General features: G+C 37.9%; 1 protein-coding gene across 1 annotated transcript in view; it reads right to left on the bottom strand.

Moving 5' to 3' along the window:
* COL24A1 (collagen type XXIV alpha 1 chain) overlaps positions 1 to 27,733 on the bottom strand; it is a 151,672-nt gene that overhangs the window by 83,738 nt on the left and 40,201 nt on the right. Inside the window, exons 8-17 of the mRNA XM_070939413.1 lie at positions 19,902 to 19,946; positions 14,939 to 14,992; positions 12,210 to 12,254; positions 10,216 to 10,269; positions 9,417 to 9,461; positions 6,029 to 6,082; positions 5,251 to 5,295; positions 2,248 to 2,301; positions 2,102 to 2,146; positions 1,605 to 1,658 (exon numbers count right to left, since the gene is read on the bottom strand). Of these exons, the coding sequence (XP_070795514.1) occupies positions 1,605 to 1,658; positions 2,102 to 2,146; positions 2,248 to 2,301; positions 5,251 to 5,295; positions 6,029 to 6,082; positions 9,417 to 9,461; positions 10,216 to 10,269; positions 12,210 to 12,254; positions 14,939 to 14,992; positions 19,902 to 19,946 (495 nt within the window). The remainder of the gene's footprint in view (positions 1 to 1,604; positions 1,659 to 2,101; positions 2,147 to 2,247; positions 2,302 to 5,250; positions 5,296 to 6,028; positions 6,083 to 9,416; positions 9,462 to 10,215; positions 10,270 to 12,209; positions 12,255 to 14,938; positions 14,993 to 19,901; positions 19,947 to 27,733) is intronic.

Raw genomic sequence — 27,733 nt, 5'->3', positions numbered from 1 at the left:
TTGCTAAAATTAAAATAACGTGAATAATTGCATTCTGCCATTAAAAACAGAAGGAAGGTGATGCTATCATTCTTTCTAAAGAATATTTTTATTCTGTCCTTTCATTTGAAAGTCACAGTTCAGGAAATCACAATGATTGCTTTGGTTTTTTCATAGATACTTACTGTTACAAATATATATGAAATCTAAATAAAATAAGATGTTTGTATTTCCTTTTTTAAAGATCCCTTGGTAGGGACCAAGCTATTTTAATGCAAACATTTTAAAGCAAAGAAAAATGCTTTTAGCTTGCCTTCTGCTCTTACCTAACTCTAGTCTGTTAAAGGAACATATATACTGTAGGTCAGAGTAATAAATAGCAGTATTACAAGGTAGATTGGGGTGCATGATTTTTTTCTCTCTCATTATGTCATTCTTAGAAAAAATATAGTATCATATTAATCTAACCCTGTTTTTCTTTTCCTATCATGCATCCTGCAGGAGAACCCAGTACATAGATTTTAGGTTATACCATGGTGTACTGTTTCTAAATACGCCCATTTCATTAAAATAGAGTAAGGTAAGCAATAATAGGAGGTATTATGCAAGAGAGATTTCCATTTCATTAAAATAGAGCAAGGTAAGCAATAATAGGAGGTATTATGCAAGAGAGATTTACTTCTAATAAACTGGTATTATTTGTAACTGGCTGTGTACCTATAGCAGCTACTTATGGATGGGCATTTCCTTCATTCAGCAGCATTTTTGCAAGAATGCCAATAAAAATTCCAAATGTGCCCACCAGGCCAAAAAGACTGAGATCCCTGGATGATGTAATCATTAATTAATTACATAACAGTAATCAGAATTTTAAAAGTGGAAGATCCAAGAGATGTCATATTCTTCTTCTTGATGCTTATCATTTTTAAAACCTCTGTGGGTCAAGAATTTTAGTGATGATATGGATGATCTGTTTCAGAAACGTGCCTGTAAGTGTCAAGGTGCTTCAACATGAATTTGAGTCATTCTCTACCCTGTTTCCCCCAAAATAAGACATCCCCTGATAATAAGCCCAATTGGGCTTTTGAGCACATGGCAATAAAGCCAAGCGCTTATTTCAGGGTTCAAAAAAATAAGGTCTTATTTTTGGGGAAACACGGTAGTCCTTCCTTTGCTACCCACTGACATTAAGCAATTGCCAATATCAGCCTTGGTTCCAAAGCAGCCAATCACCACTCATTCAGCCCTTGCTGCCAGCTGATTGGATGCTAGGGCCAGAGAGAAATGGAAAGCGTAAATAGAGTTATGGCCCTCCTATCTTCCCTTGCACCATACAATCTTCAGGTTTCTGTGAAACAAAGTTAGAAGACACTGGCAACACTGAAGTGGCTAAAATTTTCCTAAATTTCATAGATCCCAGCATTCTGTAAATTAGCCCATTTGACCTTGTTTCAGTAATTGTTGCCCTATACTTTCCAATTGCAGCCAACTGAAAGTTACAGACACAATACAGATTATTATAGCATTCATGAATCAATAACTTGATAAGACTGAAATAATGGACGTTGCAGAGTACATATTGTAAACTTTATATACATTTTATAAAATGAAGCTCTTGAATTTACCTTGTCTCCTGGATACCCCATCTCTCCTTGCTCTCCTGTAATGCCTTGTTCACCCTACAAAGGCATTATATGATATAATTTTGTCAATGTATTATTATAGTACAGTACATTCAAAAATAAGAGAGTTATAAATAACACACTTTAAAATGTTTAATGAACACAGAAATAACATGCTTGCTATTATTTTAGAGACTAATATATTGTCCTGTTCTCTCTCATGTGCTCTCTCTCTCTCTTTCCCCCTCTCTCTCTGTCTATATTTATGTCTGTATCTGTCTATGTGTCTATGTAAAACTTCAGTGTCCCTAATAATTAAAGCAGCTAATAAAACAGATAATTTTAATCAATAATATATTAGATATGATTAGTAGGAATCACACATGAGCAGCTTCTGGCAAATAAAATTCAGATGACCTTACTAAAAAAAAGTCAGAAAAAGTTCTTAAAGATAAAATTCAAAGTTTTACATTTTTTAATAATGAAATTATTTAGATCACCTTATCACCTTTCAATCCAGGTTGCCCCATACTCCCTGGAAGACCCTATAGAAAACAAAGAATAACAGCATTTAAGGCTATTCTTAAATGCTTTGCTACTGTTTACAGTAGCAAACGGGCTTTGTAATAGCTCTACAATACTGTACCAGAGGTCCAGGAATCCCAGGAAGTCCAGATGGTCCAGCTTTTCCCACAATGCCCTAAAATATCATGAATAAAAATAAAATGAATAAACCCAAAAACATAATGAATAAACTGATGTTTCTTTGCATTATTTTGAGGGGATACTCTCATACCTCACAAGTTTGATTCTTTTTTCCCCCTGATTCTACTGAATTATCCTAAAGTTAATTTATAAGAGAATATCTGTAGTTCAGAGTTGAGTCTTTGGTGGTCTCTGAGAGTGATTGTTTGCTTGCGTATGTTTAATTATCTGACAAGGAAATATCAGTACTCCCTCTTAAAAAAGCATCTTTGGGATAACTATGACCTGGATGACTGAGAATCTTCATAGACATTTAGCTATGCACTTTGGATGAACACCATTTTAATGGAGCGGGAGTATGGACGGATTTCCAGAAACATTGCAGACTACAGGAACCATTTACACTTCAGTTTGAGATTCAGACAACACAGACCCATCCCCAACAGAATGGGTACAGAATACGGCCACGTGGGTGATTATGGGAGTGATGGGGCGCTCCCATGTAACCCCCCTCCTGCACAAGCTGCACTGGCTCCCAGTGGTTTTCTGGGTGTGCTTTAAGGTTTTGGTTACCACCTTTAGAGCGCTCCATGGCTTGGGACCGGGGTACCTACGAGACCGCCTTCTGCCACCAGTAGCCTCTCACCGAACAGTATGCTCCCATAGAGAGGGGCTCCTCAGGTGCCATCGGCCAAACAATGCTGACTGGCGGCCCCCAGGGGGAGAGCCTTCTCTGTGGGGGCACCCGCCATCTGGAATGAGCTCCCCCCGGAGATACGGAGGATCCCAGACCTGCGTGCTTTCCGCCGTGCCATCAAAACATTTCTTTTCTAGCAGGCCGGCCTGGCCTAACCTCTCTTTTAAACTGTTTTTTTAAATTTTTTAAATTTTTAAATTTTAAATTTGTCTTATGAATTTGGGGTGTTCTAAATTTAGTTTTCTGGGCCAACTATTTAATTGTATTTTAATGGTTTTTTAACATTTGTATTATATGTATTTTATTTGGCTGTTCACCGCCCTGAGTTCTTTGGGAGTAGGGCGGTATACAAATTCAATAAATAATAATAATAACAGCCTCCACCTGGGTTCAACAGTGAATGGACACAGGGCAGAAAACATTCTGCAGAAAGCACAGCTTCAACTTCCCAATGACTCAGGTGACCCTGAGGACATAGACAAATCTCTAAGTGGCCTTAATGACTCTCTAAAAAAAATGCAAATGACCAGCTGTCTGCAAGGAATATAAATCCTTCCATTCCCCACCATCCAGTCAGAGCTGAAGAAGCTTCTTGGATGAGAAGCGAAATGTTATCCAGTTCAGAAGTCCAGTTGCCTTTTCAAAAAGCACCTTTGGGATAAGGTAAAAGTAAAGGTTCCCCTCGCACATATGTGCTAGTCATTCCCAACTCTAGGGGGCAGTGCTCATCTCCGTTTCAAAGCCGAAGAGCTAGCACGGTACAAAGATTATATGATTATGTGGTCAGCATAACTGAACGCCAAAGGCGCACGGAACGTTGTTACGTTCCCACCAAAGGTGGTCCCTATTTTTCTACTTGCATTTTTTATGTGCTTTCAAACTGCTAGGTTGGCAGAAGCTGGGACAAGTAACTGGAGCTCACCCCATTACGCGGCACTAGGGATTTGAACCGCTGAACTGCCGACCTTTCGATCGACAAGCCACTGAGCCACCACTTCCCTTTGGGATACTCATCCTTATATTTGTGCCAAATTTTAGTAACCTTACTTTCTAACCCTCATCCAAGTAATTTAAAGATATGTTGAATGACAGTTGACACTTCTTCCAGCTTGATTTATATCTGGGCATTTATATCTCAGAGGACCTCTCATGGACTATGAATGCTAACATGCTTGTGAAGAAGGCACAGAAGAGGCTGTACTTCCTGAGAATGCTCAGGAAGATAAATCTATCTCAGCATCTACTTCTGTCCTACTATCGCAGCACCATTGAGAGTACCCTGACATATGGCATTCTTGCATGGTATGGGAGCAGCTCTATAGCGGACAAAAAAGCTCTACAGAGAATCATTAAAACTGCCCAGAATATCATCGGACTCCAGCTACCAGCCCTGGACGACATCTTCGAATCTCGCTGTTTGAGAAAGTTGCATAACATTCTCAGGGACTCTTCCCATCCTGCTTACAATCTTTTTGGACTGTTGCCTTCTGGCAGAAGATACAGAACAATTAAAACTCAGACCACACATTTTCTGAATAGTTTTATCCCAGAGCTATAATTGCACTCAACAATGAACTAAAGGGCCACCATCAGTAAGCTGTTGGACAATATTACTTGGTCTGTTGTGTGGATGTTTGGGTGGTTTAGGGGTGGGGAATTGTGGTGGGTGGGAGTGTGTTTGGGGATTATTATGTGTGTTGGGTCTGGTCTTTGGGTGTTAAGGGAATTTCGTTGCATGGGTATATTGTGTATACACATACAATGACAATAAAGTTATTTATTTGATGGGAAGCCATGCACAAACACAAACACAAATGTTTGTCATTTTTTGTACTCAGAACTCAGAACATAATTAATTTTTTAAATTGTTTGACAAATTTGTCCATATAGCCACGTGGCATATGGTTCTTATTTATACAGGTCTTGCTGAAAATTATACAATTGTAGTCAGACAGAAACTCTTTATCAGCCAAACACCTGGCCAGAAACCCAGCTTTATAGTATGTATGCATTATAGTAAATGAAAATGGCCAAGATTCAAATTGGTCATTTATTTACTGCTTAGTACAGGAATTCAAAGGAAAAGGATTCAAAGTCTATACAGCCAGACAACTGCATGAAATTATAGAAAGTATCTTTATGGGGTTGTGTAAATAACTATCGTTTGAATATGACAGGTACCTATACCAAATTGTAGAAATACTTAACCTAAGCTTAGGAAGAGCTTCCTCAACAATTTATACTCACTCTAAGTCCAGGAAATCCAGGAGGACCAACACCACCAACATTTCCCTTTAAAAAAGTTAAATTATGACATTGAAAATAAACACATTTCTTCATATATGATTCAAATAAGCATCAGATAAACAATCCATTGCATTGTTAATCTACACAAGAAAATTATAGAAGCTATGCTAGATTTTTTTTAAAAAAACCAAGACATTTCTAAATTCAGCATCTTATTTTCAAAAGAGTTGTCCCCTATTATCTACAAATGCATTATTTCTTTTTGTATTGTGTCTTGTCAGAAATGTAGTTGCCTTAAATTCAAAGGGAACATCTGCTTTGCATGGCAGATCACACTCAAGGGACTGGCTTTAGGAAGTAAAATACCTCTGCAAGCCCTCAGCAATTTTAAAAAATGTAAAACAAACAGAAAAAAGCCACATTTATGGCCCCATTAACATCTGAAATTCTAAAAGTAGAAAAAGGTCACAAAATGGGTTAGGTTTTGTACCCTAAATTTTTTTTTATTAAGCACCTGACATCAACAGGTTTTGAGGTACAGATTAAGATCCTGACCTAGAAGCTGAAAAATTGGCTGAATGACTTTGGACCAGCCGCTCTCTCACTTCTTCTACCTCTCTCTCTCTCCCCCTTTCTCCCTCTCTCTCAGACCTACCTACTTCATAGGATTATTGTGAGGAAAATGAAAGAGGAAGGGGTATTAAGTTTGTTTGCCACTTAAGTTAAAGTAATAAAGACAGATAAAAATCTAATAAATCAATAAATAAAATTTACTTACAGGGCTTCCGTCAGGACCAGGAGGGCCTCTGTTTCCAAAATCACCTGGCAATCCCTGATTAAAACAGCAAAATAGTATTGTAATACTAATAAAAACTAATCTGGTAATAATTATATTCTTATTCTCTGGCATCTTTGAAAATGCAAATATTTTTTCAGGAGAATGTACAGGGTGTTTTTGTTCCAGCAGCTTCCCATAAAATCTGACATGCGTGAATGGTCATGCAACAGAACATTCGTATCATCCAACATAAAATGTTTTTTACCGCAACCGGTTTGAAGTTCAGCTGCTGGTTATAAAAAAATCATTAGGGTTATCCATATATCCTGCCATACATTTATGTATTTCAAAGCAGCTTCAGGATGAAACTTTTAATGTGCTTGATTTATTACAGTAATTTAATAGATGAAGGGGTGAAATTCACTTATCTTCCCTACCAGTTTGCAAATGTGCACGTGCCATTGTCTGCGCATGCACAAACCCTTCTGCATATGCACAGAAGCTTAAAATTGTCGCAAAAAAGCGACATCATGACATCCGCGTGGGTGGGCGGAGCCTCCTGCAGCCGCCGCTACCGGTTTGCCGAAGCCGGATAGAACCGGCTGAATTTCACCCCTGGGTGCAATGGCTCAGTAAATAAAGACACTGAGCTTGTCAGCTGGAAAGCTGACAGCCCAGATTCGAGACCTGAGTGCCATACAACAGAGTGAGCTCCATTCCTTGCCCTAGCTCTTGCCCACCTATCAGCCATTCCAAAGCATGCGAATGTGACTAGATAACAGTGTTCTGTGCACCTTAGCATATAGCCATGCTGGCCACATGACTAGAGAAGTGTCTTTGGACAACACTGGCTCCCTCGGCTAAGAAACTGAGATGAGCACCATCCCCTAGAGTCAGACCAGACTGGACAGGGGGAACCTTTACCTTTAACTTAATGGAGCATTCAGACAACAACCATCCTTTAGTAAATAATAATCAAAGTAAATAGTAAATAAATAGTAAATAGTAAATAACAAAATCAAAGTAGGTGGCATTATATCTAAATAGTTGGACTTGGAATTTGCTGGGAAACATCTGCTTTTTATTTCAACACTAGTTGCAATGTTGAAGTGCAGGGGGTCCTGTAGTCTCAAGTTGCTTATCTTTTATTTAGCACATCTTAGAAAGCATGGATATTGTGAAAGATATGCCAATTCCTCATCTCCAAAGTAATGTAGACAGGTAGTCCACAATTAATGTCCATTCATTCAGCAATCATTCAAAGTTACGATGGTACTGAACAGGTGGCACCTACAACCACTTGTCCTCGAAATTCTGGATAGCCCAGCACCTACACAGTCACATGATCGTGATCCAGGTGCTTGGCAACCAGCTCACACTTATGACAGTTGCCTCATCCCATGGTCACATAATTCACCTACCTAAAGAAACTTTGAAAACCCAAGAAAACCCATCCAACTTAGTTCTAACTAGCAGGTTACAATAACTCACAGCTCTCCTGCCACTCAAACAAACCACGAGCAAGAATCTAAAGATTATTCAAGTCTTCTATAGAATGTTAATCAAATACAGTATAAGCATGTGCCTATTCTAGCAGAAAACCCAAAATACAGGTTTACAACAGATAACTAAATAGTAGCAACTTTCAAGTGTGAAGACACTACACACTCATGCTTTGAAATCTATCACAGCAGCTTTTATATACAAGTTTTTGTTAATCTAACAAACTTGACACTTTTACTGTGGAACGAGGAAAGAGATAAAAGAGCATCCTTTCCTTGAATCTGCTACTTAGCTAAAAGCATAACTTGTCTAAGCGTTTGAATCACTGAAAACACAGGGGCAGTTTTTGAGCAGAAGATAATGGTGATAAAGACTGATTTTGAAAGCACTGCCAATCTGCATTCACTGAATAGGAAATCTGTGTCCATGGGAGCAAGGGTTAAAATAGTACCAAAAATACCAAGTAATGGTGACCAGTTGTACTTCAAGGTCAGTGGTTTCTCTGGCTGGTTGACACTAATATATCAAGGCAATACTTTGATTATCAATTTAACTCATTTAAAAAGGCTAAGAAAACAATGTTCAGTTTCCCAAACAGCCACAATTAATTCCACATGTCCAAATGCTTACTCCGTAACTTCACAAGCACACACATACACACATATATTACACACTCGCACATAAATTACTATTAGTATATTTTACAATTGTTTGAGGAAGTTAAATGCCACCAACTTTAATGATACTACCCAAGAAAGAAGCCTATTCACATTTTACAAGAAGTAACAATGCATTGTTACTTCTAGTAAACAATAGCAAACGGTAAACATTTTCTATTATACTAATTTCTAGTTTTAAAAAAGCCTTTACCCCATTGGCTTAATATGAAGTTTGCAAAGTCTATGTATCATATATAATCCAGGTGGTTATCACTTTAACATATGCTAAAGTTGCCAATTGGGATGTAATGTACATATATGGAAAAATACAAGTTTGGAAGAATAAAATATCTTAGCATAACATTTATTTGGTATTTGGATTATAATTTCTTATTAATAAAACTAATCTATTAAAGTTTCCCTTCCCCTTCATTGGCATTATCAGATACCCAGAAGCTATCTCCTTTTTTTAAAAAAACATTTTTAAGGCTTATACCTGTGAAACTCTTGCAAAAATGTAAGCAGTACAAATACAAGAAAAAATTTAAAGAAAGATTAAAGAAAGATGATAGGGCATGTGGACAATCAGACATGTATTTTCTGTAATCACCAGGAAATTTGTAATTGAAAAAGAGTTTTGGGCCCTCTTTAAATGACATCTATTCTTCAACCAAGAATTAATTCTGTATCTAATTCTTCAATTAAGTAGCATCTCTCTGAAATTGCCTCTCAAAGAAAAAGACACATACTATTGGTCAATGTTGTTTCTGAAGAAGATTTTATAATTTTAAAGCACTGAGTTTTAGCACACTGAATTTCCCAAATTCACTATGGGTCGTTTCTTTCTGCCTATCTTCCCCAGTTATGCTCTATTTTCTTACAAATTGATTTACAATTCGTGTAAGGAAAAAAATAAAAATAATAAATAGCATTTAACCCCCTTAATGCAGAACATACAAAGAATATTTAAGCTGCAATAGGGAGATCAGATCCGGGCTGCAAAAATCTGAACAACTCATTAGTTGGCAGCATAGAGTTACAGCTTTCTGTGTTGCTTTGCTGCCATCTACTGGTCATCCAGAATTTTGGAAATCTTACGCTGTAATCCTATAATTATTTATCTGCAGGAAGCACTATCAAAGTTCATTATATTTAGAAATAAGTCTAACCTGAATAAACTGAGCTGTCAATCAATACATACGATGAAAGAAATGTTTGCTACTTACTATTCTCCCCTTTATACCTCTTTTTCCATGTAAGCCTGGAATACCCTGAAAAAAAATAATAAAATTTAAATTTTCAATAGAAGTTACAGATTTACTTCGATATAGCTTGCTATCATTGTTTTTTCATTTTATTATTGTTTGTGCTTATTCATCATTACAATTTCCAAATTAGAGTTACATTGAATTTCTTTCAAGAATAATAGTTTTGGTTGAGCAAAGATGACTCAGTTTACTCACATTTGTTTTCACAAGTGTTGATCACTTTTTCATTTTGCCCATTTTGGACTGTTAATGATATTCAAGGTGGCATTTTTGAAGCTCATTCTTAATTCTTATGATTTACCCACATTGCTGTTTAGTCAATAGTTAGTCATACTGAGCATACTGAGGACACCAAAGATACCCTTAGAAATTAGATCACGAGGCCTTCCATTTACAATAGATTAAACAATTATATGGATCATGATGATTTATTTAATTAGATTTAGACTTCAATAAGGATTATGACAGAGGTGTCTTCCAGGGAAGAAAAGCTTCTTCATGTAAGCTGGCCCTAAATTGTTGAAAGCTCTAAAAGAATTGAAGTCTGAATTGGTCTGGAAACAGACTAGTAAGCGTGGGTGGCAACACAATGGCATTATAATATAACTATTACAGCCAGTTCAAATAACAATCTATCTGCTCATTTTAGACAGGTTTTTAGACTGTTTCCATGCACCATGCAATCATTCAACAGGGTTGGAGCATAAATTTCCATAAAATATGAATAAGGATGTATTCTATATTCTATAAAACATACTCTTTCTCCCTCAGGTCCAGGATTCCCAGCCACTCCTGGAGATCCAATGAAACCCTTTGGAATTATAAATAAGAAAAACAAGAACATGAACACATTATATACAACTTTTAAGCTTACCAACGCAACTAAAATATAAACTTCGTGACTTCTGCAGTACCAGTTGTTTCCAAAATGTTTGGAACAGGTCTAAGTGATCCAGAATGTCAGGCAAGCTGTGCTGCTGAGATGAGTTTTTAAAAACTGAGATGCATTGTTTATCCTGGGCATCATAGTTTATTGTTGTAGCTGTTGTTTATACATTGCTCAAATTCACTCTTGCAAGATAGGCAGGCATGTAAAATAAATACATAAATGGCCCGGATACTTTTGCTTGATTAGCAGATTCACTATTCAGGGTGAAAGTTAATTCTAAATTTAGGAAAATGTACAGGGGCAAAAAGTAATTTTCTCTAATAAGTGTCTGCTATGTAGCTTGAATTTTAAATTGGGGAAACCTGCGATAACAGGCTTTATGTCAGAAACCCAGAAGCCTGTCCCCAACTTATGACCACAGTGGAGCTTGTCCTTCACAATAGTAAGTTGTGATGGTCATAAAGGAGGTCACCACATGATCAAACCAATTTTATGACCTTTTTGCAGTAGTTGTTAAGTAAACACCACAGTAAACCAATTGTTCACACTGGGCTCGTTTTGTCAAAAAAATTGGAAGTAAATATCGGGTTTTGGCAAAAATATTGTAAAACATGGTGATGTGATTGTGAGATCCTGCAAACAGCTGTAAATGTGGACCAACTACCAAGCACACAAAATGCAATCATGTGATCATGGGAGGGGGGAGTTGTCTTACCTTCAGAACTGGGTCAAAAGGAGTCTATAAATCAAGGACTATCTGTACGTTTGATTTTATTTGACTTCAGAGGCAGAGCCTTTAAGCACACCTTTATTTATGTAGTCTTCTAATATAAAACTAGTATATCAGGATTTAAAACCAATCTATCAGGCACAAAAAGGTTTCTATTCACATATGCACACAAAACCGAAGGATTAGCATCAGGGGTGAAATGCTCCCAGTTTGGACCGGATCACCCGATCCAGTAGCGATGGCGGCGGGTGGTTCGGAGAACCGGTAACAAAAATCCCGCACCCCCCCCCACCATGCCCAGCTGAGCCGCATGATCATCAGAGGCTTTTTTTTTTTACTTTTAAAAGCATTTTTTCTACAACTTCTTCCGCCGAAAAAATGCTTTTAAAAGTAAAAAAAAAAGCCTCTGATGATCATGCAGCTCAGCTGGGATCTCAGAGGCTTTTCAAAGCATTTTTTTCTGCAACCTCTTCCGGGGAAGAGGTGATTTAAAAAATGCTTTGAAAAGGCTCTGACGATCAGGCAACACAGCTGGGATCGTCAGAGCCTTTTCAAAACATTTTTTAAACCACCTCTTCCCCGGAAGAGGTTGCAGAAAAAAATGCTTTAAAAGTCTCTCTGACAATCCCAGCTGAGTTGCCTGATCATCAGAAAGACTTTTCAAAGCATTTTTTAAAACTATCAGGCAACTCAGCTGGGATCATCAGAGAGACTTTTAAAGCATTTTTTTCTGCAACCTCTTCAGCGGAAGAGGTGGTTAAAAAATGCTTTGAAAAGGCTCTGACGATCCCAGCTGTGTTCCTGATCGGCAGAGGCTTTTCAAAGCATTTTTTTGCATTTGCAGAAAAAATGCTTTGAAAAGTTAAAATAAAATAAAAAAGTTGGCCACCCCCACCCCCCAAGCCACGCCCACAGAACTGGTAGTAATAAATTTTACATTTCACCCCTGATTAGCATGAACAGATTGGAGATGATGAGGATGAGGAGAATAAAAGCCATATTTTAATGAAACTCATTTTATAAATCAGAATCAATCAGTGAGTAGAGAAAGAATAATTCTGCATGAAATATCTCTAGCCCTACGTTAAATTATCGTTGAGCAAACAAAACCATGCATATAATGCTTACTTACTCTTACACCTTTAGGGCCTGGGTTACCTTCGGGTCCTGCTAAACCCTAGCACAAGAAAACATGTCTTTTACATTATTTTTCAAACAAGAAAACAATATATTTAAAAGGTGTTAAAGTTATTAATTTGCAATGTTAGTAACATGCTTTTTGAAATCATGTTTGTGAAAGTCAACATTCGATACATACATATGGCTCTCAGAGGGCTTGTAAAAGATACATAATTCCTTTGGTATGGGTACTATTTCCTTTTTTGCTATAGTCATGAGAATTGCACTCTTACTTCAATAAAATATTTGGCTTAATAGGATTTCACAAGAATTTTTAATAAACTTAAACTTGGATGTGATTCCATATATTTCCCAGTCAATATAATACCAATATGCCCATCTCAAATCTTTTAAATTCTTGTTCTTTAAGAATGGCTAGCATATACATATTGCTGTTGCGTTATGGAATTAACTATGAAACAGTATTGTAAAGTTTAAATTCTGTATGTCCATGATAATAGTTTGTTATTTAACTATTGTTACAGAAGCCAAAAACAAAGTTGAAACTAATCTGGGTATCTGGATGAGAAAACTTTCTTCTGCAATCACCAGTCATACTCATTGTTATTTTATAATGAATCCAGACAATTATATTTTCATTTTCCCTATATAAAAATTTCCTTCTCCTCTCTATAAAGATCAGTAAGGAGATTAATGCAACACAAGGAGCTGTTCATCCTAAAGCATCATATGAATTTTTTTTATGCTGCTGGGAGCTGACTTTTTTCTTACCTTATACAGAGCTCTGATGGGCTCTAAGTATACTTAAGTTTGGGTTTTTGCAGAACCATAACAAAGACATCACCCTACAAGATAGCTGTTAATTCTATCTAACTAAATACATATAGCCATGCATTTGTCTCTCATCTATTCATTGCACTTTTTTAGTTCATCACTGTTATTACTGAAAAAGCAAAAATCACTCCAGTGCTAATTCTTATTTCTTAAATTATTTTTGTTAAATAGCTACTGTACATCTTTGTCAAATCAGTATTGATTTCTGATATACATATATTGAAAACCACAACTTTGATATACCTTCTCCTTTACATGATTTTTTTTTTCAGTTATACTATTGGGAAGGTTTTCTTTTTAAAACTAGAAGTTTTTTTTAGAATGAAATCTTGGTAAGTAAGAGCATAGTTTCCTTTCAACTGTACTGTTCTGGATAACTTAGTGAATGGAAAATGTCTATTGCATAGTTTTTAGATTCTGGACTAAAGATTCTGTTTATGAAAAGGAAATTTTATGACACTTCTGTAGTTTATTAGAGAGAATGTTCATTGTTTTGTGAAAATTACAGCACTTGAGAACATTTAAAAACCAGTGTTGATTCAGGATCTAGCTTCTTCCATGAAACAGTCATGTTTTAGATTAAGTGACCAGCATTCTGAATAACATTTTGCTTAAGAGAATTTAATTTAAAGTTAATTAATATACCAATCAGCCTTTAGAAATGTTATTAGGATAATAAATTGCTCCAATCAGAATGATTATCTGAAGTTGAAAAAATAGGACGCGCCTCCAATGACTCATATGATGGGAAAGCCTTGTACAGAAAAAGAAGTGGGGAGTAAACGCAGCAGTTCTTACATAGTTTGAACTGAGCAAAAAATAAGTGTACAAAATATTAATATTTGCACAGCTTCCATGAAAGAATACTGATCACTATCTATTAAGACTGATATTGTATGGGCAGAATTAAACAAAAGACAGATTTAACACAGATTTAAAGTATAAATAACTTAAATACCTATAAGTGACCTCTAACATCTTTCTCTAATATGATATTTTGCCATTACGTTTTTCTATACTCTTTGGATAAAATTTTATTTAGTTTATACTTTATCTACTAGAATATTTTATGTTTGTTTTCACAAAACAACAATTATAGAACATTCTGGCTTTGTCAATCATTCATAAGTTTCACCATACCACCTGTCCATAAGAGTATCTAATAAGCCAAGAATTTGCCAATAAGGGGGAAAAAATTCCTGGTTCGTCCTAACCCAATTCTTGCTTGTTCTTCCCAAAGCTCGAATCATAGATCACGCAGAATTACCCTGGTTTATGATTCTGATATTTTGGGGTAGCTATAAACTAGTTATGCTAGTACAAATAACATAAAGAGCTGCTGGTGGCACAGTGGCTAAACTGCAGTATTGCAGGCAAACTCTACCCACAGCTTGAAGTTCGATACTGATGGGGCTCAAGGTTGATTTAACCTTCTATCCTTCCAAGGTCAGTAAAATGAAGACCCAGATTATTGGGAACAATATGCAAACAATACTTTTACATTGTAAGCCGTTGAAAGAGTGCTCTAAAGCACTATGGGGCAGTATACAAGCATAAATGCTATTGCTATAAAGCGTTTATTGTGGATGGAGCGAGCCGATTTCAAGCAATGGATGCCCCAGCAAGCACTCTAGAAATCTGACTTATGTTTCTTCTAAAAATGCAGCCTGTTTGTTTCTTTGATGATTAGATTTAATGTCAATATTTCTATTGTAGGGTTAATTCCAGAAGAACCCTACCCTTTCTGATATGTGCAATAAGTATAATTTGGAAACAAACTACACACATTAAATAGGATACAACAAATTAAATCAGATAGGATATCTTGATGTATTTTTTAAAAATTATTATTTCTGGTAATTTAGGTTTGAAGCATAGTTACTGCACCTGCCTGCCAGGGTAACCAAGAGCCCCAGGGTTGCCAGTCATTCCTAGAATTCCCTAAGTTGAGAAGAAAAAAAAACAGTTTAATCATCTATGTAAGTATGAAATATTCATTACAACTCCAGTCTTCATTTAAGCTTACACTAATGGAGAATGTAACTCAAAAGCAGTGGGAGAAAGAGCATGGGCATTTTGTAGGGTCTTCAAAAATAGATAAGCCTGGCTTTTTAGGAAATGTTTAGACTAGAGTATAGGGGAAAAAATAAAAGAAATTGTAATTTTTCTTTAGAGAAAAGAGTGGGATTTGTAAAGCAGAATACACAAACTAATGCTGACTATGGCTGTATGACTGCTATTTAGATTGAAATGAAAGTAGCAAATATCCTAATGAAATAATTCAAAAGCTGAGGCTAATGCCTATTTTTAATGACTCAAAAGTCTCTGGAGTGCTGGAGTAATGACAAGATTTGTGAATAGATATATAGTTATAATTCCTCTAGTTTTCTTTTTAACAGCAAGAGGTAACCTGTTACTTATTACATTATTTTACATAAATTCTATTCTATTATTCCAAAAGAACAATTGGACATTTTAGTAATTTGCAAATGTTTTTAAATTTAACGAATTAACGTATGTTTTTGTAGTTGAAATCAACCAAAAATCTGTAACAGTTGAACATGTTTTCATTTTTTTAAATACTGTGAGAGACACTGCCTTCTTCTGAATCATTAAAACATAAATATCTAAACAATTTACTAGTGATCCATCTCTCCAGCTCATTGCTTTTTGAAATGTCTTTGAATCTTATTTATTTATTTATTTATTTATTTTTCATATTTGTATACCGCCCTACTCCCGAAGGACTCAGGGCGGTGAACAGCCATAATAAATACAAATACATATAGAAGTTAAAAACTATTAAGAAACAGATTAAGTAATTTAGGCTCAAAGATTAAAAAACATCCAAATTTATCTAAAGAGGTTTAAAACCCAATTTAAAAGACAGTTTAAAAGCCAATTAAAAAGGGAGAGTTAGGCCAGACCAGCTTGTTGGAATAGAAATGTTTTCAGGGCTCGGCGGAAAATGCGTAAGTCTTGGATGTTTCGTAACTCCGGGGGAAGCCCGTTCCAGATAGTAGGTGCCCCCACAGAAAAGGCTCTCCCCCTGGGGGCCGTCAGTCGACATTGTTTGGCCGACGGCACCCTGAGGAGTCCCTCTCTATGGGAGCGAACTGGTCGGTGAGAGGCTATTGGTGGCAGGAGGCGGTCTCGTAAGTACCCTAGTCCTGAGCCATGGAGCACTCTAAAGATAGTAACCAAAACCTTGAAGCGCACCCGGAAGACCACTGGGAGCCAGTGCAGCTCGCGCAAGAGGGGGGTTACATGAGAGCGCCACATTGCTCCCATTACCACCCGCGCGGCCGTATTCTGGACCAGTTGGAGCCTACGGGTGCTTCTCAAGGGGAGCCCCATGTAGAGAGCATTACAATAATCCAGGCGTGAGGTGACAAGGGCGTGAGTGACCGTGCGTAACGAGTCCCGATCCAGAAAGGGATGCAACTGGCGAATCAGGCGAACCTGATAAAAAGTCCTCCTGGCTACGGCCGTCATATGCTCTTCAAAAGACAGCCGTGAGTCCAGGAGGATGCCCAAGTTGCGAACCCCATCTGTGGGGGCCAACGACTCGCCCCCAATAGTCAGAGATGGCGCCAACTGACTATATCGGAACGACGGAAACCACAGCCACTCGGTCTTGGATGGGTTGAGTCTGAGTTTGTTCCTCCCCATCCAGATCCGTATGGCCTCCAGGCACCGGGACATCACATCAAGGGCATCATTGGGGTGGTCTGGGGTGGAGATGTACAGCTGGGTGTCATCAGCGTACTGATGGTACTTCACCCCAAAACCACGGATGATCTCACCCAGCGGCTTCACATAAATGTTGAATAGAAGGGGCGAGAGGACCGATCCTTGTGGCACCCCACATATAAGGGGCCTCGGGGTCGACCTCTGCCCCCCTGTCAACACAGACTGCGACCGGTCAGAGAGAAAGGAGGAGAACCACTGTAGAACAGTGCCCCCCACCCCCAACCCTTCCAACCGGTGCAGCATGATATCATGATTGATGGTATCAAAAGCCGCTGAGAGGTCTAATAGGAGAAGGACTGAGGAGCAACCCCTGTCTCGAGCCCTCCAGAGATCATCAACCAATGCGACCAATGCTGTCTCTGTGCTGTACCCGGGCCTGAATCCCGACTGGAACGGATCTAGATAATTCGATTCATCCAGGTACTGAGGCAGTTGTCGTGCAACCACACTCTCAACAACCTTTGCAACAAAGCGAAGGTTGGAGACAGGACGATAATTTGCTAATACAGCTGGATCCAGGGAGGGCTTCTTGAGGAGGGGCCTCACCACCGCCTCTTTCAAGACGGTGGGAAAGACACCCTCACTCAAAGAAGCATTTATAATCTCCTGGAGCCAGCCTCGTGTCACCTCCCGGGAGGCCAGTACCAACCAGGATGGACACGGGTCCAATAAACATGTGGTCGCCTTTAGTCTGTTCAGTATCCTGTCCACGCTTTCGGGAGTCACAGGATCAAACTCTTCCCAAATAATATTCTCAGGACCTGCCCCTGTCATCTCCTCTGGATCAATCCAGTCAGAGTCTAGCTGTTCACGAATCTGAGCAATTTTGTCATACAGATATTGTACAAAATCCTCAGCTCTACCCTCCAAGGGGTCTTCCCGCGTCTCTTGATGGAGCAGAGAGCGGGTCACCCTAAACAGGGCGGCTGGGCGATTATCTGATGACGCAATAAGAGTAGAAAAGTAGTTACTCTTCTCTACTCTTATCGCCACTAGGTAATTCTTAATATGAGATCTTACCAGTGTTCGGTTGGATTCAGAACGACTAGACCTCCAACTGCTCTCTAGGCGTCTTTTCCGGCACTTCATCTCCCTCAGCTCCTCAGTATACCAAGGAGCCAGGTGAGACCGGCGCCGGGTCAGAGGCCGCAAAGGCACGACTCGGTCTAAAGCATCAGCTGCCGCCCTATCCCAGGCGGCCACTAAGTCCTCAGCCGAGTCGTGTGCTAGAACCTCAGGAAATGGCCCAAGCTCCATCTGGAATCTCTCAGGATCCATCAGGCGCCTGGGGCGGAACCACCTGGTCGGTTCCGCCTCCCTGCGGCGGGGTGTGGCGGTTCGAAGGTCCAGGCGAAGGAGGGAGTGATCTGACCATGACAAGGGTTCAATCACTATATCCCCTATCTCGAGATCACTCAACCACTGTCCAGAGACAAAAACAAGGTCCAGTGTGTGTCCCCCCATGTGAGTAGAGCCATAAATTAACTGGGTCAGGTCCATAGCCGTCATGGAAGCCATGAACTCCTGAGCCACCTCAGATGTCTCGCCAACTGATGACAGGTTAAAATCCCCCATGACCATAAGCCTGGGGGTGTCAACAGCCACCGCGGCAGTAGTTCGGGTTGGTAATTATGTTGTTGGTTTAAGCTCCAAGCTTGGTGATTTGGTTGCAAACGTTTCGTCCCCATTTCAGTGCACTTTGGATTGTGCTTGTCTGGGGGAGTACTGGCCTTTAAATACCTTTCTGAGTCCTGGTCTGATTTCAAGTTGTGTAATTGATTGGCTGTAGTTGCTATGAGTCCTTGGTTTTAAGTACCATCTGTGTGATGTAAATTAATGTTGGTGTTGTTGTTCAGATGCTTCTGATGATGTCATGGTCTGGTTTTGGGTTGATTTGAGCTGAGGTGGCACAGTGGTTAGAATGCAGTACTGCAGCAATACTATTTATTTATTTATTTATTTTTATATGCCGCCCTTCTCCGGAGACTCAGGGCGGCTTACAATGCGTTAAGCAATAGCCTTCATACTTTTGTATATTTTATACAAAGTCAGCTTATTGCCCCCACAAACCGGGTCCTCATTTTACCCACCTTAGAAAGGATGGAAGGCTGAGTTGACCTTGAGCCTGGTGAGAATTGAACTCGCAGTAATTGCAGGCAGCTGGATGTTAAATGCTGCCTTAGTAGGAGGCATTAGCCTCCTACGCCACTCAGACTCATACTTCTTTCTGACTGCTGGTTGCCTGCAATTTGGCAGTTCGAATCTCACCAGTTTCCTTGTGATCTGTTAAGTTATAACTTTGTTTGCAACATGGCTGTTCGTTGGCCTTTAAATGTTGCCTTTGGGATCATGGTTGATGTTGTTCTTTCGTTCTAAGTGGTTGGTAGATTGGGTCGATGTTAATGTGTCTGTTTACTGATTTATTGGTGGAAAATAAGGCTTCCAGGAATTCCCTTTCTCTCCTTGACTTTACCTTGACGTTACAACAGTTGTAAGTTACACTTAGAACAAAAGAACAACATCAACCATGATCCTGAAGGCAGCATTTAAAGACCAACGAACAACCACGCTGCAAATAAAAGTTATACCTCAACAGATCACAAGAAATCGGACCACATCACACGCAGCAGATCAAATCAACCCCAAACCAGACCATGGCATCATCAGAAGACATCTGAACAACACCACCAGCACTAATTTACATCACCCAGATGGTACTTAAAACCAAGGACTATGACTCAGCAACTACAGCCAGTCAATCACAGAACCTGAAATCAGGCCAGGACTCAGAAAGGTATTTAAAGGCCAGGGCTCCCCCAAACAAACACAATCCAAAGTGCACTGAAGATGTGTCCTCGAATGGGGATGAAACGTTTGCAACCAAATCGCCAAGCTCGGAGCTCAAACCAACAACATCACTGCTTTTTATTTTGATTACTTGTCTGATATGTGAGATTTTAATTGGTGTGCAGGATTAAACATTGGCCCATATTCACACAAAAGACATGTGACAACCAGCCAAGCAAGCAAACATGAGGAGCATATTAAATATTTGGGATTAATACACGGCATATCAAATCATGATTGTTTTACTTACTTGTTCCCCTTGTATCCCTCTTGGTCCTGGATATCCAATTAAACCCTGCAGGTATTAAAAAACAACAAATGTTGCACTGAAGTCTAAAACACTCCCATATGTCCCCATATAAACAGAAGCAAGCACAATTCTTTTTTTTTAACTCTCCCAAGAGAATTTTGTCAAGTTTAGTTTTTAGATTTGGCAAAATTTCAGGACATGAAGTATGAACGGAAAATATTACTGATATAGAGAGGGAGAAATCCTTATCTCAATATAATTACTTACTAATATTTCTAATATGTCACCTGGCAAATATCAAATGTAGATTTGTTTTATGTAACATACAAATTATACATTTATAATTATTCAAATTTGTATATAGATGAAGTAGTTTTCCAATCCCAAATCTTTTGCAGAGCTTCTTGAGAAGCTAATTTGATTATAGCAGAGCTCTAAGAGAGAGCTCTTAGAGAGCTTTGATTCTCCACAGAGCTCTAAGAATTTAGCTAGAAAAAGAAATTTGCTAGAATTTTTTTATAGGTTAAAAGAAATATTTTGTTCTTATGACAATAGAAGCATCTCAGTAAGATAGCTGATGCGAACTTGTTGGATAATTCACAATAATTTTGTTTAGCATGTTTGATCAGAAAGTTTTGGGAAACTTTCTGATCAAACATGCTGTATATTATGGGAAATATACAGTACACTGTTATGGGGGAAATCAAATAATATACAGTATATTAACTGGTGAGAGCTAGTGTAGTGTAATAGTTAAGATGCTGGACCAAGAGTGAGGAAATACAAATTCCCTCACGAATGGAAGTTAGCTGGGTGACCGCTCAGTTTTAGCCTGGGAAGGAAGAAACAACCATCTATAACCCACATAGTGCAAACATAGATAAATGAAGTCTTCATTCTGGAGTAGATTGATTAGGGCTCGTAACAATATGAATTCCTATTCTCCCAAACATACATTTACAAATTGTTTTCAAGTCTAAATTAAGAAAGGCATTGATACAGAAAGCTGAGAATTTATCAAAAGTATGAAACATAACATTACAATATGAGCTCCAATCCTTAGGTAATTGCAACAGAAATATAAAAAGGATAGGCATCCCAAGCTCACAACACACATTTAATCATTTTCCCTGCCCCCACAGATGGCCATTATGAAATCATGCATGTGTACAGTTTGATCTGGAGAAGAGTATTTTGAAAGCATCTGAAAATATTCTATTACCATCTTTTGGATGTTTTGGCAAAATGAATGTGATAAGATCTTGACAATACAGAGGTAAATAGTTACCTGTTTCTTAAAATTTGGTATCAATAAAACAAGGGAGGAATGAAGCAAGGGGTTATTTGAAGAGCAAATCCTTCACACATAAAGTAGGTCTGAACATAAACATGCATTCTTGCGGTTCCTAAATTAATATTCTTCCACTGTCCATATTCATCCATCAGCACATTTCACTTCCTCTTCTTCTACATAAAGGAGATCTAACTCCTTTTTTGTGGTAGTTATTCTAAAGGGTTTTAAAGCTAACAATTAAAGTACAAGCTAGTGATAATTAGTCTATAAAAGTAAAGAGACATTGCAGCTGACAGAGGTCCTTCCTTATCAGGAAGCTGCAGTACTTTTATGTGGCCTGCCCCAATTTCTTGAGCTTTTAAGAGAAATGTTGGGTTACAGCAATAAACTTCAGTCTGAGAATCCAGACAGTAGACCACAGCTACTAATTGATGATTTCAGACATGCATACAAATGAGGAAAAAAAATTGACAAAGTGAACAGAACTCATTCTAGTCATTATATAACTATAATTTCATGCAGCTTTTTTGAAAAACACATGTGCTTAGAATTTATTTTAATTACAGATAGTCCTTGACTTACAAACATTCATTTAGTTCTGAGTTACACTTGGCATTTTAAAAAGTGACTTAACACTTCTATTGTGTCTCGTATTTACAACCATGACACCCTTGTCAAGTCATGTGATCAAAATGTGGTTGCTTGGCAACTGGCATGCATTTACAATGGTTGCAGTGTATAGAGGGTCATGTGTTCGCCATTTGTAACTTTCCAGCTGCTTCCAACAAGCAAAGCCAATAGAGAAAGCTGGATTCCCTTAATGATGGTGCAATTCATTTAACAATTGCAGTGATTTGTTTAACAACCATGGTGAAAAAGGTCATAAAGACTGACACAACTGATTTAACAACTGTCTTGCTTAACAATGGAAATTCTGTTCTCAATTGTAGTTGTAAGTCAAGGACTACCTGTGTTAGGCTGAATTTTGGAATGATAATGCTTTTTTGTCTATGGAGATTCTCAGTCATCCAGGTGATGGTTGTCCCAAAAGTGCTTTTTCAAGAGACAACTGGACTTTTCTTGTTTTTCTTTGAAGACATTTTGCTTCTCATCCAAAAAGTTTCTTCAGCTGTGACTGGATGGTGGGGAATGGAAAGATTTATGTTCCCTGAAGACAGCTGGCAATTTGCAACCTTTTAGAGGAGCCGTTGAGGCACTGTGCTGCCTGCAAGGCATATAAATCCTTTCATGCCCCACAATCCATTCAGAGCTGAAGAAGCTTCTTGGATGAGAAGTGAAACATCTTAAAAGAAAAAACAAGAAAAGTTCAGTTGCCTCCTGAAAAAGCACATTTGGGATGTTTTTTTTATTCTCACCTGGAATAAATTAAATAGTAGTCGAATATAAGGCAGGCTTTTTAACTATTGTTTAAACCTCATTGTATTAACTCTATACATCAAAAGAAACTTTAGAATCTAACAATTTTAGTATACTCTTTTCTGAATGAAACATTCGCTATAAATCCAATAAATACAATTTCACATTTGCTTGCAACGTGTAACAATTTTCAGATGAAGCATGCTGATGTGTCATGCCTTGTTTACAGTACTGGTGAATCCAGCATGAATTCATTCTGATATATTATTCTTGTTCTGTTTAGAATAAATTCTAGAAGACACAATAATATATTACATGCTTAAACCCATTGTTTGTCATAATTAGCAGCCTCTACCATAATTGTTCGAAATTTGGTTGGCAATTCTTCAAATTAACTAGCTATCCTTTAAAAAAAAAATTTCCATGCTTGACATTTTGTACAAGTAAAATATTGTTTGAATGTTATTCCCAATTATATAAACACATATGCCTTCCACATATTCCCTGCAAGACATTTACAATAGTTACTTCACATTCAATTTTTCTCTTGATCAACACTCTGAAGTGAGTGGCTGTGGAATAACACGGGGGTCTTGCTGTGGGATCAAAAACTCCTTGTACACATGTGGAAACCTCAACAGCTGTCTGAATCCCAATTAAAATTTGAACTGAATTTACCTCTCTGAAATCCACTTTACTATATTAATACATTTTTCTGTCTCTCTTCTTACATACATATTGATTGAAAGCAACAGAAAATATATATTATAACCATTTACTGGTGCACCCTTATATACAAAGTTGGAATAGTTATTATGAATAAGCTAGTCCATCTAGGGAAGTAAAAGAACAAATTTGATGGGAATTGCAGATTTTGTGGGGCTTATTTGTGGAAAACAAGCTTACTACCAAAACTTACTCCCACTCTGCCTGGATATAAGCTGACAGCCAGCTTTATCCTAATCAAGTCCAAAGCACGTTCTGACAAGGTTCCAGCTCAGCGTTCAGAAGCCTGATGGGTTTTGCTTTGACAAGATGGTTGTCAGCTTGCTCAGGCAGGACGGGAATGAGTTCTAACAGCAAGCTTTCTTTTTTTAACGCAAAAACAATATCTAATCCTTTGGTGCACAAAGCTGGATCACTGACTGAACTTGTTTCTACTCTGCCTGGATAAGATGACATCAAAATAAGGATTAGGTACTGCTATAAAAAAGCATGCAGCCATGAAAAATAAATTTGGAACAAAAAAAATGAGAATATCTTCCTCAAAAATAAAGTAGGAATGATACAAAATAAAAAAAAAGCTTATTCTTCTCATTTAAAATATGTTTTTTAGATTGGATTGCTTTATTGGGATTTTTTCTAATAAAAGTTAACTTTATAAAGCTGCAAATTTCTATTTTTGTTTTATATGGCATATAAATGAAAATGCAATGATTTATGTCTTAACATTAATTATTCATGAGGGTGGCTTTGTTGTCAAACAATTCACTTATATTTTAGAGGGTTATGGCATCACAAAGTTTGAAAACTCTTATATGGACCCATAAATCTTGTTTTATAAAAGGCTGGGTTTTTAAAACATGCAAAGCCAAAATCAAACAAATTACATTATGGCTTCACAAAATGTTGGTCAGGCAATAAACTTTAACATCACATACATTTTGTAATGCCTGCCTGTATCAAATTCATTTGACTGCAGAAGGACGAAACTGAGTGGATGAATTTAACTCATATTCTGTGATAAAATCTGATAAACAAACAAATAACCAAACAGTGAAACATCACCCTAACCTCAGGCAGATAAATTTTGATGTCATGGAGGTATCGCAAACTGTAATGTTTTAAATTTGTTATTATAGTATTTTACAAAAACATTTTGTAAAGGTTTATGACTCAGTCCAAAATAACAATGTCAGACTTAAGTAGTTAGTTCTAAATTAGAGGCAAGCGGTCTGTGGAGATTCATCCAGGTCATGGTTGTCCCAAAAGTGCTTTTTCAAGAGGAAATTAGACTTTTGGTTTTTCTTTGAAGACATTTTGCTTCTCATCCAAGAAGCTTCTTCAGCTCCTTGGACGAGAAGCGAAACATCTTCAAAAAACCCCCCAGAAAGTCCAGTTGCCTCTTGAAAAAGCACCTTTGGGATAAAGGCAGGCTGGTTTGGATGTTCTCAATATATGGACAGATAGTTCTCGGGTTACGAGGACAATTGGAACCAGAATTTTGTTCTTAGGGTACCAGTTTTTTATTGTGCCTTTTTATTTGCCAGAACAATCTGCATTTAACATTAATCTATTTTTTTGTCATCACCAATTTTACAAAAATTAAACATTGTTTAAGGATCTGAATAACTTCATTGGATCTTAGGCACATGTAGCACATAGATGTGTGCACATGTAACTGGAGTCATAGTTACTTCTTTTTTTAAAAAACGATCAACCTAAGCCAGTGATGGCAAACCTTTTCGGCACAGAGTGCCCAAACCAGAACATGTATGTGCGCATGCATGCCTGCGCACGCCTGAGCCCCGGAAACTCAAAGACCAGCTGGCTGGTGCGCATGCGTGACCCCGCCACCTAGTCTTCTGGTTTCCGGCACACGCATGTACACTGGCCAGCTGGTCTTTGCATGTGCTGGAGTGCTGGAAACCGAAAGACAAGGGTGTTCCAGGTGGTCTTTGGGTTTCTGGGGCTCTGGCACACGCAAAGATCAGTTGGCCAGCGTGTATGCACACACCAGAAACCAGAAGAGCAGCTGACGACAACGCACGTGCCCAGAGAGAGGGCTCTCCGTGCCACCTCTGGCACACGTGCGATAGGTTCGCCATCACTGACCTAAGCTTTCAAACTGAGGCCTATTTCATCTTGGTGGAACCTGGGCTGTTAATTTATTAGAATTACTAAGAATATTGGACCTCCTAATATATGGACTTAAACAAATAAAATAAAGTGCAACTAAGCATACAATTTTCTGTTCCAGGTTAATGTACCATTCAAGGAATATTGGCACAGTAATTCAAGATTTGGTGTTTGTTTGTTTTTAGTTGATGAAAGAAGTTCTACTAATCAACAATGTTAAAATAAAGTAATCTTTAATTTCTGGCCAAATATATTCATTTCTTCCCTTCTCAACTGCAAAGGCTGTTTTCTATTTACTATATTTTTTTTTTCTAAGATGAAGGGCTGTTGTGGTAAAACATTTATATTGTACTTTGAAAGAATACAAAATTCAACCCTATCTCTTGAAGGTAAGGCCTTCATGCAGAACTGACAATCAATAAAGACTGCTATATTATGGCATTTCTGGACTCCTGCATAAATGGATAGCTAATTTCTTGTCAAACAGGCAACAAGTGGTCAAAATAGGAAGCACTCTATCAAATCCTGTACCTGTCAATACCGGTGTTCCCCAAGGCAGCGTTTTAGGACCGACACTCTTTATATTTTACATAAATGACTTTGCGATCATATTATAAGCAACTGCTTTCTCTTCGCTGATGATGTAAAACTACTCAACACCACCGACAATGCTGCTATCCTTCAAAAAGACCTTGACTATGTGTCAGATTGGTCAAACAAGTGGCAACTTCAAATCTCCACCAACAAATGCTCTGTCTTACACATTGGCAAAAAAAATCAGAACATTAAATACAAGCTAGATGGACATGACCTTGCAGATGACCCTGACTCTGTCAAGGACCTTGGAGTACTCATTTCTAAAGATCTATGTGCCAGAGCCATTGCCAAAAAGGGTTGTTAAGAATTGTTAACCTAATCTGGCATAGCTTCTTCTCTGGTAATGTGGTACTACTAACTAGAGCCTTGCTAGACCAATTCTCGAATACAGCTCATCTGTCTGGAACCCGCACTGCATATCAGAGATTAATACAATTGAGAGAGTCCAGAGATATTTCAAGAGAAGAGTCCTCCACTCGTCTGCTCGCAATAGAATTCCTTATGCTACCAGACTTGAAATTTTGGGATTAGACAATTTAGAACTACGCCGCCTTCAGTCTGACCTAAGCGCAGTACATAAAATTATCTGCTACAATGTCCTACCTGTCAATGACTACTTCAGCTTCAACCACAACAACACACAAGCACACAATAGATACAAACTTAAGGTAAACCGCTCCAAACTCGATTGCAGAAAATATGACTTCAGCAACAGAGTGGTCAATGCCTGGCACGCACTACCTGACTCTCTGGCTTTTTTCCCCAAACCCCCAAAATTTTAACCTTAGATTGTCTACTGTTGCCTCACCCCATTCCAAAGAGGTCTGTAAGGGGCGTGCATAAACGCACCAACATGCCTACCGTCCCTGTCCTAATGTCCCTTTTTATTCATATCCATTTCATGTATTCATAATTCATGTTTATACTTTTATCTGTTATATATGCTTGACAAATAAATAAAAAAAGTAAAAATAAATAAATTGATTAGTTATCAGACTAGTCAGATAGATAGCAATCAAATTTAATATTAATCTTTTTCTATGTCCCTGTTCTAGGATGTGGAATTCTGAAGAAATACAAAGCATTATTCAAAAAATGTAACAATAAAGTTTAAATTGAAATGTCAGGTTTTTTTCAAGAAGGAATTGTTCCAGAACACAAATAATAAAAATAGTAAAATTTATTACGACACATGCTGATGCCATGTGCCCTGGTAAGACAATTCAGAGCAAGCGGAATTGCTCCTGAGTGGCAACAAGGGGAAAGATTAATCAGGAATATGATCAATTGTTTATCAATAAAGGAGAATATTTGTAGCTCAGGGTTGAAATAAGGGGTCATTGATGCTTTCTCAGCTTGCTTGTTTTCTTCCAGACATTTCATTACTCAAGCTGGTAACATCATCAGTGCTAGTCAAATTGTTTATATCCGTTGAGCACTAAGAGATAATGTGGCTAGCATGCTAACTACTATAGTGGGAGGACATAAATAATATTAAGGTCACCTAGATAGATTTATCAAAACATTTTGTCATTTACACTATGTCTGCCTTTTTCTTTCTCTTGGCTTTGCAAAAATATACAAGCTAGGGTGCCTTTGCTCACGGTTGTCCAACAAGCTGTCAATACTTTGCTGAAAGTAAAGTACATGCCAAGTAAAATTGTGCTGCATCTTCAAAGTGATTTGTTTATAAAAATTACAGTCA

This window comes from Pituophis catenifer, unplaced genomic scaffold, assembly GCF_029215685.1.
Source record: "Pituophis catenifer annectens isolate HBS135680 unplaced genomic scaffold, rPitCat1.0.hap2 SCAF_3, whole genome shotgun sequence".
NCBI classification, from domain to species: Eukaryota; Metazoa; Chordata; class Lepidosauria; order Squamata; family Colubridae; genus Pituophis; species Pituophis catenifer.
This window is presented reverse-complemented; position numbering and strand designations above follow the sequence as displayed.